Below are 20,734 nucleotides of genomic sequence, written 5' to 3'. Positions count from 1 at the left end.
GCAGTGGGGGTCGGTGAATTGCGGTACAGGGTCAGCAAATCGCGGGAGGGGGAGTCGCGGGGGTCCCGCGGATTGCAGGAGGTGGGGTCACGGGGGGTGGGGTGCTGGCAGAGGGGATGGGCGGGAGTAATGGTGGATGGTGGCTGTGGAGTAATGGTGGATGGTGGGCTTGTACTGTAGCACTGGCTGGGCGGGGGGAGGTGATGTCAAGGGGGTGGGGTGAGAAGAACACTGGTCTTTTCCTTAGGGCGGGCGGGTTTGTGTATAACGCTGGGCGGGAACGTTATACACATAAAACACTGGTCTTTTCCCTAGGGGGGCGGGTTTGTGTCTCCCGCTGGGCGGGAACATTATATACAGAGGATGAGTGACAGATCTGGCTATATATATATAAGAGATGGCACATGAGAAGCACTTACCTGCCACAGACAATGGGGGCTTCGTGAGGTGGCTCTGGGATCTCTGGCGCACTCTTCGTATATGTTAAGGCTTTATGTGGGTTCAGTCGGCTCCCCTCAGTAGAGTCTGTGAACTGTACAGGGAGGGATTTTATTGTAGGGCTGGGGGCTGGTGTCCCGTGAATGGGAGAATGGCACGGGGAGGTAAGCGGAGAAATGCTGGGAGGAATTCCTGCGGGAGAGAAACATCAAACGTGGGCGTTACTACACCCTATACGTCACATGAGTTATCACACACTATATGTCACATGTGGGCGTTACTACACCCTATACGTCACATGAGTTATCACACCCTATACGTTACACGTGGGCGTTACTACACCCTATACGTCACATGAGTCATCACACCCTATACGTCACACGTGGGCGTTACTACACCCTATACGACACATGAGTTATCACACCCTATACGTCACACATAGGCGTCACTACACCCTATACGTCACATGAGTTATCACACCCTATACGTCACATGTGGGCGTTACTACACCCTATACGTCACACATAGGCGTCACTACACCCTATACGTCACACATAGGCGTCACTACACCCTATACGTCACATGAGTTATCACACCCTATACGTCACACGTGGGCGTTACTACACCCTATACGTCACATGAGTTATCACACCCTATACGTCACACATAGGCGTCACTACACCCTATACGTCACATGAGTTATCACACCCTATATGTCACACGTAGGCGTCACTACACCCTATACGTCACATGAGTTATCCCACCCTATACGTCACACGTAGGCGTCACTACACCCTATACGTCACATGAGTTATCACACCCTATACGTCACACATAGGCGTCACTACACCCTATACGTCACATGAGTTATCACACCCTATACGTCACACGTGGGCGTTACTACACCCTATACGTCACATGAGTTATCACACCCTATACGTTACACGTGGGCGTTACTGCACCCTATACGTCACATGAGTCATCACACCCTATACGTCACACGTGGGCATTACAACACCCTATACGTCACATGAGTTATCACACCCTATACGTCACACGTGGGCGTTACTACACCCTATACATCACATGAGTTATCACACCCTATACGTCACACGTGGGCATTACTACACCCAATACGTCACATGAGTTATCACACCCTATATGTCACACGTGGGCGTTACTACACCCTATACGTCACATGAGTTATCACACCCTATACGTCACACGTGGGCGTTACTACACCCAATACGTCACATGAGTTATCACACCCTATATGTCACACGTGGGCGTTACTACACCCTATACGTCACATGAGTTATCACACCCTATACGTCACACGTGGGCGTTACTACACCCTATACGTCACATGAGCTATCACACCCTATATGTCACACATAGGCGTCACTACACCCTATACGTCACATGAGTCATCACACCCTTTACGTCACACATAGGCGTCACTACACCCTATACGTCACATGAGTTATCACACCCTACACGTCACACATAGGCGTCACTACACCCTATACGTCACATGAGTTATCACACCCTATATGTCACACGTGGGCGTTACTACACCCTATACGTCACATGAGTTATCACACCCTATACGTCACATGTAGGAGTTATTACACCCTATACGTCACACGTGGGCGTTACTACACCCTATACGTCACATGAGTTATCACACCCTATACGTCACATGTAGGAGTTATTACACCCTATACGTCACACGTGGGCGTTACTACACCCTATACGTCACATGAGTTATCACACCCTATACGTCACACGTGGGCGTCACTACACCCTATACGTCACATGAGTTATCACACCCTATACGTCACACGTGGGCGTCACTACACCCTATACGTCACATGAGTTATCACACCCTATACGTCACACGTGGGCGTCACTACGTCCTATACGTCACATGAGTTATCACACCCTATATGTCACACGTGGGTGTTACTACACCCTATACGTAACATGAGTTATCACACCCTATATGTCACACGTAGGCGTCACTACACCCTATACGTCACATGAGTTATCACACCCTATACGTCACACATAGGCGTCACTACACCCTATACGTCACATGAGTCATCACACCCTATTCGTTACACATAGGCGTCACTACACCCTATACGTCACATGAGTCATCACACCCTATACGTCACACGTGGGCGTCACTACACCCTATACGTCACATGAGTTATCACACCCTATACGTCACATGTAGGCGTCACTACACCCTATACGTCACATGAGTTATCACACCCTATATGTCACACGTGGGCGTCACTACACCCTATACGTCACATGAGTTATCACACACTATATGTCACATGTGGGCGTTACTACACCCTATACGTCACACATAGGCATCACTACACCCTATACGTCACACATAGGCGTCACTACACCCTATACGTCACATGAGTTATCACAACCTATACGTCACACGTGGGCGTTACTACACCCTATACGTCACATGAGTTATCACACCCTATACGTCACACATAGGCGTCACTACACCCTATACGTCACATGAGTCATCACACCCTTTACGTCACACATAGGCGTCACTACACCCTATACGTCACATGAGTTATCACACCCTACACGTCACACATAGGCGTCACTACACCCTATACGTCACATGAGTTATCACACCCTATATGTCACACGTGGGTGTTACTACACCCTATACGTCACATGAGTTATCACACCCTATACGTCACATGTAGGAGTTATTACACCCTATACGTCACACGTGGGCGTTACTACACCCTATACGTCACATGAGTTATCACACCCTATACGTCACATGTAGGAGTTATTACACCCTATACGTCACACGTGGGCGTTACTACACCCTATACGTCACATGAGTTATCACACCCTATACGTCACACGTGGGCGTCACTACACCCTATACGTCACATGAGTTATCACACCCTATACGTCACACGTGGGCGTCACTACACCCTATACGTCACATGAGTTATCACACCCTATACGTCACACGTGGGCGTCACTACGTCCTATACGTCACATGAGTTATCACACCCTATATGTCACACGTGGGTGTTACTACACCCTATACGTAACATGAGTTATCACACCCTATATGTCACACGTAGGCGTCACTACACCCTATACGTCACATGAGTTATCACACCCTATACGTCACACATAGGCGTCACTACACCCTATACGTCACATGAGTCATCACACCCTATTCGTTACACATAGGCGTCACTACACCCTATACGTCACATGAGTCATCACACCCTATACGTCACACGTGGGCGTCACTACACCCTATACGTCACATGAGTTATCACACCCTATACGTCACATGTAGGCGTCACTACACCCTATACGTCACATGAGTTATCACACCCTATATGTCACACGTGGGCGTCACTACACCCTATACGTCACATGAGTTATCACACACTATATGTCACATGTGGGCGTTACTACACCCTATACGTCACACATAGGCATCACTACACCCTATACGTCACACATAGGCGTCACTACACCCTATACGTCACATGAGTTATCACAACCTATACGTCACACGTGGGCGTTACTACACCCTATACGTCACACATAGGCGTCACTACACCCTATACGTCACATGAGTTATCACACCCTATATGTCACACGTAGGCGTCACTACACCCTATACGTCACATGAGTTATCCCACCCTATACGTCACACGTAGGCGTCACTACACCCTATACGTCACATGAGTTATCACACCCTATACGTCACACATAGGCGTCACTACACCCTATACGTCACATGAGTTATCACACCCTATACGTCACACGTAGGCGTTACAACACCCTATACGTCACATGAGTTATCACACCCTATACGTCACACGTGGGCGTTACTACACCCTATACATCACATGAGTTATCACACCCTATACGTCACACGTGGGCGTTACTACACCCAATACGTCACATGAGTTATCACACCCTATATGTCACACGTGGGCGTTACTACACCCTATACGTCACATGAGTTATCACACCCTATACGTCACACGTGGGCGTTACTACACCCAATACGTCACATGAGTTATCACACCCTATATGTCACACGTGGGCGTTACTACACCCTATACGTCACATGAGTTATCACACCCTATACGTCACACGTGGGCGTTACTACACCCTATACGTCACATGAGCTATCACACCCTATACGTCACACGTGGGCGTTACTACACCCTATACGTCACATGAGTGATCACACCCTATACGTCACACATAGGCGTCACTACACCCTATACGTCACATGAGTCCTCACACCCTATACGTCACACATAGGCGTCACTACACCCTATACGTCACATGAGTCATCACACCCTTTACGTCACACATAGGCGTCACTACACCCTATACGTCACATGAGTTATCACACCCTACACGTCACACATAGGCGTCACTACACCCTATACGTCACATGAGTTATCACACCCTATATGTCACACGTGGGCGTTACTACACCCTATACGTCACATGAGTTATCACACCCTATACGTCACATGTAGGAGTTATTACACCCTATACGTCACACGTGGGCGTTACTACACCCTATACGTCACATGAGTTATCACACCCTATACGTCACATGTAGGAGTTATTACACCCTATACGTCACACGTGGGCGTTACTACACCCTATACGTCACATGAGTTATCACACCCTATACGTCACACGTGGGCGTCACTACACCCTATACGTCACATGAGTTATCACACCCTATACGTCACACGTGGGCGTCACTACACCCTATACGTCACATGAGTTATCACACCCTATACGTCACACGTGGGCGTCACTACGTCCTATACGTCACATGAGTTATCACACCCTATATGTCACACGTGGGTGTTACTACACCCTATACGTAACATGAGTTATCACACCCTATATGTCACACGTAGGCGTCACTACACCCTATACGTCACATGAGTTATCACACCCTATACGTCACACGTGGGCGTTACTACACCCTATACGTCACATGAGCTATCACACCCTATACGTCACACGTAGGCGTCACTACACCCTATACGTCACATGAGTTATCCCACCCTATTTGTTACACATAGGCGTCACTACACCCTATACGTCACATGAGTCATCACACCCTATACGTCACACGTGGGCGTCACTACACCCTATACATCACATGAGTTATCACACCCTATACGTCACATGTAGGCGTCACTACACCCTATACGTCACATGAGTTATCACACCCTATATGTCACACGTGGGCGTCACTACACCCTATACGTCACATGAGTTATCACACCCTATACGTCACATGTAGGCGTTACTACACCCTATACATCGCATGAGTTATCACACCCTATATGTCACACGTGGGTGTTACTACACCCTATACGTAACATGAGTCCTCACACCCTATACGTCACACGTAGGCGTCACTACACCCTATACGTCACATGAGTTATCACACCCTATACGTCACACGTAGGCATCACTACACCCTATACATCACATGAGTTATCACACCCTATACGTCACACATAGGCGTCACTACACCCTATACGTCACATGATTCCTCACACCCTATACGTCACACGTAGGCGTCACTACACCCTATACGTCACATGAGTTATCACACCCTATACGTCACACGTAGACGTCACTACACCCTATACGTCACATGAGTTATCATACCCTATACGTCACACGTAGGCGTCACTACACCCTATAAGTCACATGAGTTATCACACCCTATACGTCACACGTAGGCGTCACTACACCCTATACGTCACATGAGTTATCACACCCTATACGTCACACATAGGCGTCACTACACCCTATAAGTCACATGAGTTATCACACCCTATACGTCACACATGGGCGTTACTACACCCTATACATCACATGAGTTATTACACCCTATACGTCACACATAGGCGTCACTACACCCTATACGTCACATGAGTTATCACACCCTATACGTCACACATAGACGTCACTACACCCTATACGTCACATGAGTCATCACACCCTATATGTCACACATGGGCGTTACTACACCCTATACATCACATGAGTTATCACACCCTATATGTCACAGGTGGGCGTCACTACACCCTATACGTCACATGAGTTATCACACCCTATACGTCACACATAGGCGTCACTACACCCTATAAGTCACATGAGTTATCACACCCTATACGTCACACATGGGCGTTACTACACCCTATACATCACATGAGTTATCACACCCTATACGTCACACGTGGGCGTTACTACACCATATACGTCACATGAGTTATCACACCCTATATGTCACACGTGGGCGTTACTACACCCTATACGTCACATGAGTTATCACACTCTATACGTCACACATAGGCGTTACTACACCCTATACGTCACATGAGTTATCACACCCTATATGTCACACGTGGGCGTCACTACACCCTATACGTCACACGTAGGCGTTACTACACCCAATACGTCACATGAGTTATCACACCCTATATGTCACACGTGGGCGTTACTACACCCTATACGTCACATGAGTTATCACACCCTATACATCACACGTAGGCGTCACTACACCCTATACGTCACATGAGTTATCACACCCTATACGTCACACATAGACGTCACTACACCCTATACGTCACATGAGTCATCACACCCTATATGTCACACATGGGCGTTACTACACCCTATACATCACATGAGTTATCACACCCTATATGTCACAGGTGGGCGTCACTACACCCTATACGTCACATGAGTTATCACACCCTATACGTCACACATAGGCGTCACTACACCCTATAAGTCACATGAGTTATCACACCCTATACGTCACACATGGGCGTTACTACACCCTATACATCACATGAGTTATCACACCCTATACGTCACACGTGGGCGTTACTACACCATATACGTCACATGAGTTATCACACCCTATATGTCACACGTGGGCGTCACTACACCCTATACGTCACACGTAGGCGTTACTACACCCAATACGTCACATGAGTTATCACACCCTATATGTCACACGTGGGCGTTACTACACCCTATACATCACATGAGTTATCACACCCTATACGTCACACGTAGGCGTCACTACACCCTATACGTCACATGAGTTATCACACCCTATACATCACACATAGGCGTCACTAGACCCTATACGTCACATGAGTTATCACACCCTATACGTCACACGTAGGCGTTACTACACCCAATACGTCACATGAGTTATCACACCCTATATGTCACACGTGGGCGTTACTACACCCTATACGTCACATGAGTTATCACACCCTATACGTCACACATAGGCGTCACTACACCCTATACGTCACATGAGATATCACACCCTATATGTCACACGTGGGCATTACTGCACCCTATACGTCACATGAGTTATCACACCCTATATGTCACATGTGGGCGTTACTACACCCTATACGTCACATGAGTTATCACACCCTATACGTCACACGTAGGCGTCACTACACCCTGAACGTCACATGAGTTATCCCACCCTATACGTCACACGTGGGCGTTACTACACCCTATACGTCACATGAGTTATCACACCCTATACGTCACACGTGGGCGTCACTACACCCTATACGTCACATGAGTTATCCCACCCTATACGTCACACGTGGGCGTTACTACACCATATACGTCACATGAGTTATCACACCCTTTATGTCACACGTGGGCGTTACTACACCCTATACGTCACATGAGTCATCACACCCTATACGTCACACGTAGGTGTCACTACACCCTATACATCACATGAGTTATCACACCCTATACGTTACACGTAGGCGTCACTACACCCTATACGTCACATGAGTTATCACACCCTATACGTCACACATAGGCGTCACTACACCCTATACATCACATGAGTTATCCCACCCTATACGTCACACGTGGGCATTACTACACCATATACGTCACATGAGTTATCACACCCTATATGTCACACGTGGGCGTTACTACACCCTATACGTCACATGAGTTATCACACCCTATATGTCACACGTGGGCGTCACTACACCCTATACGTCACATGAGTTATCACACCTTATATGTCACACGTGGGTGTTACTACACCATATACGTCACATGAGTCCTCACACCCTATACGTCACACGTAGGCATCACTACACCCTATACGTCACATGAATTATCACACCCTATATGTCACACGTAGGAGTTATTGCACCCTATACGTCACACGTAGGCGTTACTACACCCTATACGTCACATGAGTTATCACACCATATATGTCACACGTAGGAGTTATTACACCCTATACGTCACACGTAGGAGTTATCACACCCTATACGTCACATGAGTTATCACACCCTATATGTCACACGTAGTAGTCATCACACCCTATACGTTACACGTAGTAGTCCTCACACCCTATACGTTACACATAGGAGTTATCACACCCTATACGCCACACGTAGGAGTTATCACACCCTATACGTCACACGTAGGAATTATTAAACACTATACGTCACACGTAGGAGTTATTACACCCTATACGTCACACGTAGGAGTTATCACACCCTATACATCACACGGAGGAGTTATCACACCCTATACGTCACACGTAGGAGTTATCACACCCTATATGTCACACGGAGGAGTTATCACACCCTATACGTCACACGTAGGAGTTATCACACCCTATACGTCATACGTAGGAGTTATTACACACTATACGTCACACCTGGGCGTTACTACACCTTATATGTCACACGTAGGAGTTATCACACCCTATACGTCATATGTAGGAGTTGTTACACCTTATATGTCACACGTGGGTGTTACTACACGCTATACGTCACATGAGTTATCACACCCTATACGTCACACGTAGGAGTCATCACACCCTATACGTCACACATAGGAGTTATCACACCCTATACGTCACACGTGGGCGTTACTACACCCTATATGTCAAACGTAGGAGTTATTACACCCTATACGTCACACGGAGGAGTTATCACACCCTATACGTCATATGTAGGAGTTATTACACCCTATACGTCACACGTAGGACTTATTACACCCTATACGTCACACATAGGAATTATCACACCCTATACGTCACACGTAGGAGTTATCACACCCTATACGTCACACGTAGGAATTATCACACCCTATACGTCACACGTAGGAGTTATCACACCCTATACGTCACACGTAGGAGTTATCACACCCTTTACGTCACACGTAGGAGTTATCACACCCTATACGTCACACGTAGGAATTATCACACCCTATACGTCACACGTAGGAGTTATTACAGCCTATACATCACACGTAGGATTTATCACACCCTATACGCCACACGTAGGAGTTATTACACCCTATACGTCACTCGTAGGAGTTATTACACCCTATACGTCACACATAGGAGTTATCACACCCTATACGTCACACGTAGGAGTTATTACACCCTATACATCACACGTAGGAGTTATTACACCCTATACATCACACGTAGGCGTTATTACACCCTATACGTCACACGTAGGAGTTATTACACCCTTTACGTCACACGTAGGATTATTACACTGTATACGTCATACGTAGGAGTTATTACACCCTATATGTCACACGTAGGAATTATTACACCCTATATGTCACACGTAGGAGTTATTACACCCTATACGTCACAAGTAGGAGTTATCACACCCTATACGTCACACGGAGGAGTTATTACACCCTATACGTCACACGGAGGAGTTATTACACCCTATACGTCACACGGAGGAGTTATCACACCCTATATGTCACACGGAGGAGTTATCACACCCTATACGTCACACGTAGGAGTTATTACACCCTATACGTCACACGTAGGAATTATCACACCCTTTACGTCACACGTAGGAGTTATTACACCCTTTATGTCACACATAGGAATTATTACACCCTATACGTCACACGTAGGAGTTATTACACCCTATACGTCACACGGAGGAGTTATTACACCCTATACGTCACACGTAGGAGTTATTACACCCTATACGTCACACGTAGGAGTTATCACACCCTATACGTCACACGTAGGAGTTATTACACCCTATACGTCACACGTAGGAGTTATCACACCCTATACGTCACACGTAGGAATTATCACACCCTATACGTCACACGTAGGAGTTATTACAGCCTATACATCACACGTAGGATTTATCACACCCTATACGCCACACGTAGGAGTTATTACACCCTATACGTCACACGTAGGAGTTATTACACCCTATACGTCACACATAGGAGTTATCACACCCTATACGTCACACGTAGGAGTTATTACACCCTATACATCACACGTAGGAGTTATTACACCCTATACATCACACGTAGGCGTTATTACACCCTATACGTCACACGTAGGAGTTATTACACCCTTTACGTCACACGTAGGATTATTACACCGTATACGTCATACGTAGGAGTTATTACACCCTATATGTCACACGTAGGAATTATTACACCCTATATGTCACACGTAGGAGTTATTACACCCTATACGTCACAAGTAGGAGTTATCACACCCTATACGTCACACGGAGGAGTTATTACACCCTATACGTCACACGGAGGAGTTATTACACCCTATACGTCACACGGAGGAGTTATCACACCCTATATGTCACACGGAGGAGTTATCACACCCTAAACGTCACACGTAGGAGTTATTACACCCTATACGTCACACGTAGGAATTATCACACCCTTTACGTCACACGTAGGAGTTATTACACCCTTTATGTCACACATAGGAATTATTACACCCTATACGTCACACGTAGGAGTTATTACACCCTATACGTCACACGGAGGAGTTATTACACCCTATACGTCACACGTAGGAGTTATTACACCCTATACGTCACACGTAGGAGTTATCACACCCTATACGTCACACGTAGGAGTTATTACACCCTATACGTCACACGTAGGAGTTATTACACCCTATACGTCACACGTAGGAGTTATTACACCCTATACATCACACGTAGGAGTTATTACACCCTATACATCACACGTAGGCGTTATTACACCCTATACGTCACACGTAGGAATTATTACACCCTTTACGTCACTCGTAGGATTATTACACCGTATACGTCACACGTAGGAGTTATTACACCCTATATGTCACACGTAGGAATTATTACACCCTATATGTCACACGTAGGAGTTATTACACCCTATACGTCACACGTAGGAGTTATCACACCCTATACGTCACACGGAGGAGTTATTACACCCTATACGTCACACGTAGGAGTTATTACACCCTATACGTCACACGTAGGAGTTATCACACCCTATACGTCACACGGAGGAGTTATTACACCCTATACGTCACACGTAGGAGTTATCACACCCTATACGTCACACGTAGGAATTATCACACCCTATACGTCACATGTAGGAGTTATTACACCCTATACGTCACACGTGGGCGTTACTACACCCTATACGTCACATGAGTTATCACACCCTATACGTCACATGTAGGAGTTATTACACCCTATACGTCACACGTGGGCGTTACTACACCCTATACGTCACATGAGTTATCACACCCTATACGTCACACGTGGGCGTCACTACACCCTATACGTCACATGAGTTATCACACCCTATACGTCACACGTGGGCGTCACTACACCCTATACGTCACATGAGTTATCACACCCTATACGTCACACGTGGGCGTCACTACGTCCTATACGTCACATGAGTTATCACACCCTATATGTCACACGTGGGTGTTACTACACCCTATACGTAACATGAGTTATCACACCCTATATGTCACACGTAGGCGTCACTACACCCTATACGTCACATGAGTTATCACACCCTATACGTCACACGTGGGCGTTACTACACCCTATACGTCACATGAGCTATCACACCCTATACGTCACACGTAGGCGTCACTACACCCTATACGTCACATGAGTTATCCCACCCTATTTGTTACACATAGGCGTCACTACACCCTATACGTCACATGAGTCATCACACCCTATACGTCACACGTGGGCGTCACTACACCCTATACGTCACATGAGTTATCACACCCTATACGTCACATGTAGGCGTCACTACACCCTATACGTCACATGAGTTATCACACCCTATATGTCACACGTGGGCGTCACTACACCCTATACGTCACATGAGTTATCACACCCTATACGTCACATGTAGGCGTTACTACACCCTATACATCGCATGAGTTATCACACCCTATATGTCACACGTGGGTGTTACTACACCCTATACGTAACATGAGTCCTCACACCCTATACGTCACACGTAGGCGTCACTACACCCTATACGTCACATGAGTTATCACACCCTATACGTCACACGTAGGCATCACTACACCCTATACATCACATGAGTTATCACACCCTATACGTCACACATAGGCGTCACTACACCCTATACGTCACATGATTCCTCACACCCTATACGTCACACGTAGGCGTCACTACACCCTATACGTCACATGAGTTATCACACCCTATACGTCACACGTAGACGTCACTACACCCTATACGTCACATGAGTTATCACACCCTATACGTCACACGTAGGCGTCACTACACCCTATAAGTCACATGAGTTATCACACCCTATACGTCACACGTAGGCGTCACTACACCCAATAAGTCACATGAGTTATTACACCCTATACGTCACACATAGGCGTCACTACACCCTATACGTCACATGAGTTATCACACCCTATACGTCACACATAGACGTCACTACACCCTATACGTCACATGAGTCATCACACCCTATATGTCACACATGGGCGTTACTACACCCTATACATCACATGAGTTATCACACCCTATATGTCACAGGTGGGCGTCACTACACCCTATACGTCACATGAGTTATCACACCCTATACGTCACACATAGGCGTCACTACACCCTATAAGTCACATGAGTTATCACACCCTATACGTCACACATGGGCGTTACTACACCCTATACATCACATGAGTTATCACACCCTATACGTCACACGTGGGCGTTACTACACCATATACGTCACATGAGTTATCACACCCTATATGTCACACGTGGGCGTTACTACACCCTATACGTCACATGAGTTATCACACTCTATACGTCACACATAGGCGTTACTACACCCTATACGTCACATGAGTTATCACACCCTATATGTCACACGTGGGCGTCACTACACCCTATACGTCAAACGTAGGCGTTACTACACCCAATACGTCACATGAGTTATCACACCCTATATGTCACACGTGGGCGTTACTACACCCTATACGTCACATGAGTTATCACACCCTATACATCACACGTAGGCGTCACTACACCCTATACGTCACATGAGTTATCACACCCTATACGTCACACATAGACGTCACTACACCCTATACGTCACATGAGTCATCACACCCTATATGTCACACATGGGCGTTACTACACCCTATACATCACATGAGTTATCACACCCTATATGTCACAGGTGGGCGTCACTACACCCTATACGTCACATGAGTTATCACACCCTATACGTCACACATAGGCGTCACTACACCCTATAAGTCACATGAGTTATCACACCCTATCTGTCACACATGGGCGTTACTACACCCTATACATCACATGAGTTATCACACCCTATACGTCACACGTGGGCGTTACTACACCATATACGTCACATGAGTTATCACACCCTATATGTCACACGTGGGCGTCACTACACCCTATACGTCACACGTAGGCGTTACTACACCCAATACGTCACATGAGTTATCACACCCTATATGTCACACGTGGGCGTTACTACACCCTATACATCACATGAGTTATCACACCCTATACGTCACACGTAGGCGTCACTACACCCTATACGTCACATGAGTTATCACACCCTATACATCACACATAGGCGTCACTAGACCCTATACGTCACATGAGTTATCACACCCTATACGTCACACGTAGGCGTTACTACACCCAATACGTCACATGAGTTATCACACCCTATATGTCACACGTGGGCGTTACTACACCCTATACGTCACATGAGTTATCACACCCTATACGTCACACATAGGCGTCACTACACCCTATACGTCACATGAGATATCACACCCTATATGTCACACGTGGGCATTACTGCACCCTATACGTCACATGAGTTATCACACCCTATATGTCACATGTGGGCGTTACTACACCCTATACGTCACATGAGTTATCACACCCTATACGTCACACGTAGGCGTCACTACACCCTGAACGTCACATGAGTTATCCCACCCTATACGTCACACGTGGGCGTTACTACACCATATACGTCACATGAGTTATCACACCCTATATGTCACACGTGGGCGTTACTACACCCTATACGTCACATGAGTCATCACACCCTATACGTCACACGTAGGTGTCACTACACCCTATACATCACATGAGTTATCACACCCTATACGTTACACGTAGGCGTCACTACACCCTATACGTCACATGAGTTATCACACCCTATACGTCACACATAGGCGTCACTACACCCTATACATCACATGAGTTATCCCACCCTATACGTCACACGTGGGCATTACTACACCATATACGTCACATGAGTTATCACACCCTATATGTCACACGTGGGCGTTACTACACCCTATACGTCACATGAGTTATCACACCCTATATGTCACACGTGGGCGTCACTACACCCTATACGTCACATGAGTTATCACACCTTATATGTCACACGTGGGTGTTACTACACCATATACGTCACATGAGTCCTCACACCCTATACGTCACACGTAGGCATCACTACACCCTATACGTCACATGAATTATCACACCCTATATGTCACACGTAGGAGTTATTGCACCCTATACGTCACACGTAGGCGTTACTACACCCTATACGTCACATGAGTTATCACACCATATATGTCACACGTAGGAGTTATTACACCCTATACGTCACACGTAGGAGTTATCACACCCTATACGTCACATGAGTTATCACACCCTATATGTCACACGTAGTAGTCATCACACCCTATACGTTACACGTAGTAGTCCTCACACCCTATACGTTACACATAGGAGTTATCACACCCTATACGCCACACGTAGGAGTTATCACACCCTATACGTCACACGTAGGAGTTATTAAACACTATACGTCACACGTAGGAGTTATTACACCCTATACGTCACACGTAGGAGTTATCACACCCTATACATCACACGGAGGAGTTATCACACCCTATACGTCACACGTAGGAGTTATCACACCCTATATGTCACACGGAGGAGTTATCACACCCTATACGTCACACGTAGGAGTTATCACACCCTATACGTCATACGTAGGAGTTATTACACACTATACGTCACACCTGGGCGTTACTACACCTTATATGTCACACGTAGGAGTTATCACACCCTATACGTCATATGTAGGAGTTGTTACACCTTATATGTCACACGTGGGTGTTACTACACGCTATACGTCACATGAGTTATCACACCCTATACGTCACACGTAGGAGTCATCACACCCTATACGTCACACATAGGAGTTATCACACCCTATACGTCACACGTGGGCGTTACTACACCCTATATGTCAAACGTAGGAGTTATTACACCCTATACGTCACACGGAGGAGTTATCACACCCTATACGTCATATGTAGGAGTTATTACACCCTATACGTCACACGTAGGACTTATTACACCCTATACGTCACACATAGGAATTATCACACCCTATACGTCACACGTAGGAGTTATCACACCCTATACGTCACACGTAGGAGTTATCACACCCTTTACGTCACACGTAGGAGTTATCACACCCTATACGTCACACGTAGGAATTATCACACCCTATACGTCACACGTAGGAGTTATTACAGCCTATACATCACACGTAGGATTTATCACACCCTATACGCCACACGTAGGAGTTATTACACCCTATACGTCACTCGTAGGAGTTATTACACCCTATACGTCACACATAGGAGTTATCACACCCTATACGTCACACGTAGGAGTTATTACACCCTATACATCACACGTAGGAGTTATTACACCCTATACATCACACGTAGGCGTTATTACACCCTATACGTCACACGTAGGAGTTATTACACCCTTTACGTCACACGTAGGATTATTACACTGTATACGTCATACGTAGGAGTTATTACACCCTATATGTCACACGTAGGAATTATTACACCCTATATGTCACACGTAGGAGTTATTACACCCTATACGTCACAAGTAGGAGTTATCACACCCTATACGTCACACGGAGGAGTTATTACACCCTATACGTCACACGGAGGAGTTATTACACCCTATACGTCACACGGAGGAGTTATCACACCCTATATGTCACACGGAGGAGTTATCACACCCTATACGTCACACGTAGGAGTTATTACACCCTATACGTCACACGTAGGAATTATCACACCCTTTACGTCACACGTAGGAGTTATTACACCCTTTATGTCACACATAGGAATTATTACACCCTATACGTCACACGTAGGAGTTATTACACCCTATACGTCACACGGAGGAGTTATTACACCCTATACGTCACACGTAGGAGTTATTACACCCTATACGTCACACGTAGGAGTTATCACACCCTATACGTCACACGTAGGAGTTATTACACCCTATACGTCACACGTAGGAGTTATCACACCCTATACGTCACACGTAGGAATTATCACACCCTATACGTCACACGTAGGAGTTATTACAGCCTATACATCACACGTAGGATTTATCACACCCTATACGCCACACGTAGGAGTTATTACACCCTATACGTCACACGTAGGAGTTATTACACCCTATACGTCACACATAGGAGTTATCACACCCTATACGTCACACGTAGGAGTTATTACACCCTATACATCACACGTAGGCGTTATTACACCCTATACGTCACACGTAGGAGTTATTACACCCTTTACGTCACACGTAGGATTATTACACCGTATACGTCATACGTAGGAGTTATTACACCCTATATGTCACACGTAGGAATTATTACACCCTATATGTCACACGTAGGAGTTATTACACCCTATACGTCACAAGTAGGAGTTATCACACCCTATACGTCACACGGAGGAGTTATTACACCCTATACGTCACACGGAGGAGTTATTACACCCTATACGTCACACGGAGGAGTTATCACACCCTATATGTCACACGGAGGAGTTATCACACCCTATACGTCACACGTAGGAGTTATTACACCCTATACGTCACACGTAGGAATTATCACACCCTTTACGTCACACGTAGGAGTTATTACACCCTTTATGTCACACATAGGAATTATTACACCCTATACGTCACACGTAGGAGTTATTACACCCTATACGTCACACGGAGGAGTTATTACACCCTATACGTCACACGTAGGAGTTATTACACCCTATACGTCACACGTAGGAGTTATCACACCCTATACGTCACACGTAGGAGTTATTACACCCTATACGTCACACGTAGGAGTTATTACACCCTATACGTCACACGTAGGAGTTATTACACCCTATACATCACACGTAGAAGTTATTACACCCTATACATCACACGTAGGCGTTATTACACCCTATACGTCACACGTAGGAATTATTACACCCTTTACGTCACTCGTAGGATTATTACACCGTATGCGTCACACGTAGGAGTTATTACACCCTATATGTCACACGTAGGAATTATTACACCCTATATGTCACACGTAGGAGTTATTACACCCTATACGTCACACGTAGGAGTTATCACACCCTATACGTCACACGGAGGAGTTATTACACCCTATACGTCACACGTAGGAGTTATTACACCCTATACGTCACACGTAGGAGTTATCACACCCTATACGTCACACGGAGGAGTTATTACACCCTATACGTCACACGTAGGAGTTATTACACCCTATACGTCACACAGAGGAGTTATTACACCCTATATGTCACACGGAGGAGTTATCACACCCTATACATCACACGTAGGAGTTATCACACCCTATACGTCACACGTAGGAGTCACTACCATCAGCCGCACGAAGGGCTATTATCACTCCCCGCGGGTTAATAACAGTAATTATTCTCTATTTTTATATAAAAAGAGAGAAAGCAGAAGATTGCGGAGTCTGCGCCAGGACACGGCCCTCGGATGCTGCTATCTGCTCACTGATGGTGCTGCAGAGGCTTCTAATACGCTCAATGTCTCTGTATCTAGGGCACAGGCCGGAGCCCCATCATTATATTGGAATATACATCACTCTGACACTATTGGCTGACTCAGTGCCGGACAGGGACCTCTGTGAACGTCACCACAGTCCCCCAGGGCGCAGGGGAATGTGTCCACTCAGCATCGCTGCCGCCTTATATCACATCCCACGGAGTAAGAAACAACACGTAAGGCCAGTGAGACGCTATAACGCGGCATGTACTTATACGTAGGTGTGAGGAATATGTATGAGGGGGAATCAGCAGATTCCTGTCTTATAACAATCGTTATTGTCTATGGATGTAATCATATGTAGAACATTTCTCCTGCTAATGTTCCAGGGTTCTGGTGCTGCAGAGCGCAGACGTCACATCCTAAAAGCCTGCGGTATGTATTATACCAGGAGGGAACAGTGCTGGCTGCTTTACCTGGCATACATCAGTGGGATCATCCAATTTCCTGTATGAGAACCAGCCCAACAGAGGCTGGTTCTATGGTACTGCATGGCCTCCGTTATAGAGGCTGGTTCTATGGTACTGCACGGCCTCCGTTATAGAGGCTGGGTCTATGGTACTGCACGGCCTCCGTTATAGAGGCTGGGTCTATGGTACTGCACGGCCTCCGTTATAGAGGCTGGTTCTATGGCACTGCATGGTCCTCTGTTATAGAGGCTGGTTCTATGGCACTGCACGGCCTCCGTTATAGAGGCTGGTTCTATGGTACTGCTGGGTCCCCCGTTATAAAGGCTGGTTCTGTGGTACTGCACGGCCTCCGTTATAGAGGCTGGTTCTATGGTACTGCTCGGTCCCACGTTATAGAGGCTGGTTCTATGGTACTACTCGGTCCCCCGTTATAAAGGCTGGTTCTATGGTACTGCTTAGTAATCCGTTATAAAGGCTGGTTCTATGGTACTGCTCGGTCCTCTGTTATAGAGGCTGGTTCTATGGTACTGCTCAGTAATCCGTTATAGAGGCTGGTTCTATGGTACTGCTTGGTCCTCTGTTATAGAGGCTGGTTCTATGGTACTGCTCGGTCCTCTGTTATAGAGGCTGGTTCTATGGTACTGCTGGGTCCCCCGTTATAAAGGCTGGTTCTGTGGTACTGCACGGCCTCCGTTATAGAGGCTGGTTCTATGGTACTGCTCGGTCCCACGTTATAGAGGCTGGTTCTATGGTACTGCTCGGTCCCACGTTATAGAGGCTGGTTCTATGGTACTGCTTAGTAATCCGTTATAAAGGCTGGTTCTATGGTACTGCTCGGTCCTCTGTTATAGAGGCTGGTTCTATGGTACTGCTCAGTAATCCGTTATAGAGGCTGGTTCTATGGTACTGCTCAGTAATCCGTTATAGAGGCTGGTTCTATGGTACTGCTTGGTCCTCTGTTATAGCGGCTGGTTCTATGGTACTGCTCGGTCCTCTGTTATAGAGGCTGGTTCTGTGGTACTGCACGGCCTCCGTTATAGAGGCTGGTTCTATGGTACTGCTCGGTCCTCTGTTATAGAGGCTGGTTCTATGGTACTGCTCAGTAATCCGTTATAGAGGCTGGTTCTATGGTACTGCTCAGTAATCCGTTATAGAGGCTGGTTCTATGGTACTGCTTGGTCCTCTGTTATAGAGGCTGGTTCTATGGTACTGCTCGGTCCTCTGTTATAGAGGCTGGTTCTGTGGTACTGCACGGCCTCCGTTATAGAGGCTGGTTCTATGGTACTGCTCGGTCCTCTGTTATAGAGGCTGGTTCTGTTGTACTGCACGGCCTCCGTTATAGAGGCTGGGTGTATGGTACTGCTCGGTCCCCCGTTATAGAGGCTGGTTCTATGGTACTGCTTGGTCCTCTGTTATAGAGGCTGGTCCTATGGTACTGCT

The 20,734-nt window shown here is 46.4% G+C and overlaps 1 protein-coding gene across 3 annotated transcripts in view; it reads right to left on the bottom strand.

The window, feature by feature from the left end:
* Positions 1–20,734, bottom strand: part of PDE3A (phosphodiesterase 3A) — a 347,829-nt gene that overhangs the window by 33,051 nt on the left and 294,044 nt on the right. For all 3 annotated transcript variants that reach the window (XM_083180740.1, XM_083180739.1, XM_083180741.1), the window contains one exon: positions 420–630. In XM_083180740.1, the coding sequence (XP_083036866.1) occupies positions 420–630 (211 nt within the window). The remainder of the gene's footprint in view (positions 1–419; positions 631–20,734) is intronic.

The sequence above is a fragment of the Crinia signifera genome, chromosome 4 (assembly GCF_055691185.1).
Source record: "Crinia signifera chromosome 4, ASM5569118v1, whole genome shotgun sequence".
In the NCBI taxonomy this organism is placed as follows: domain Eukaryota; kingdom Metazoa; phylum Chordata; class Amphibia; order Anura; family Myobatrachidae; genus Crinia; species Crinia signifera.
Note: the sequence above shows the minus strand (reverse complement) of the source record. Positions and strands in the feature narration are given on the sequence as shown.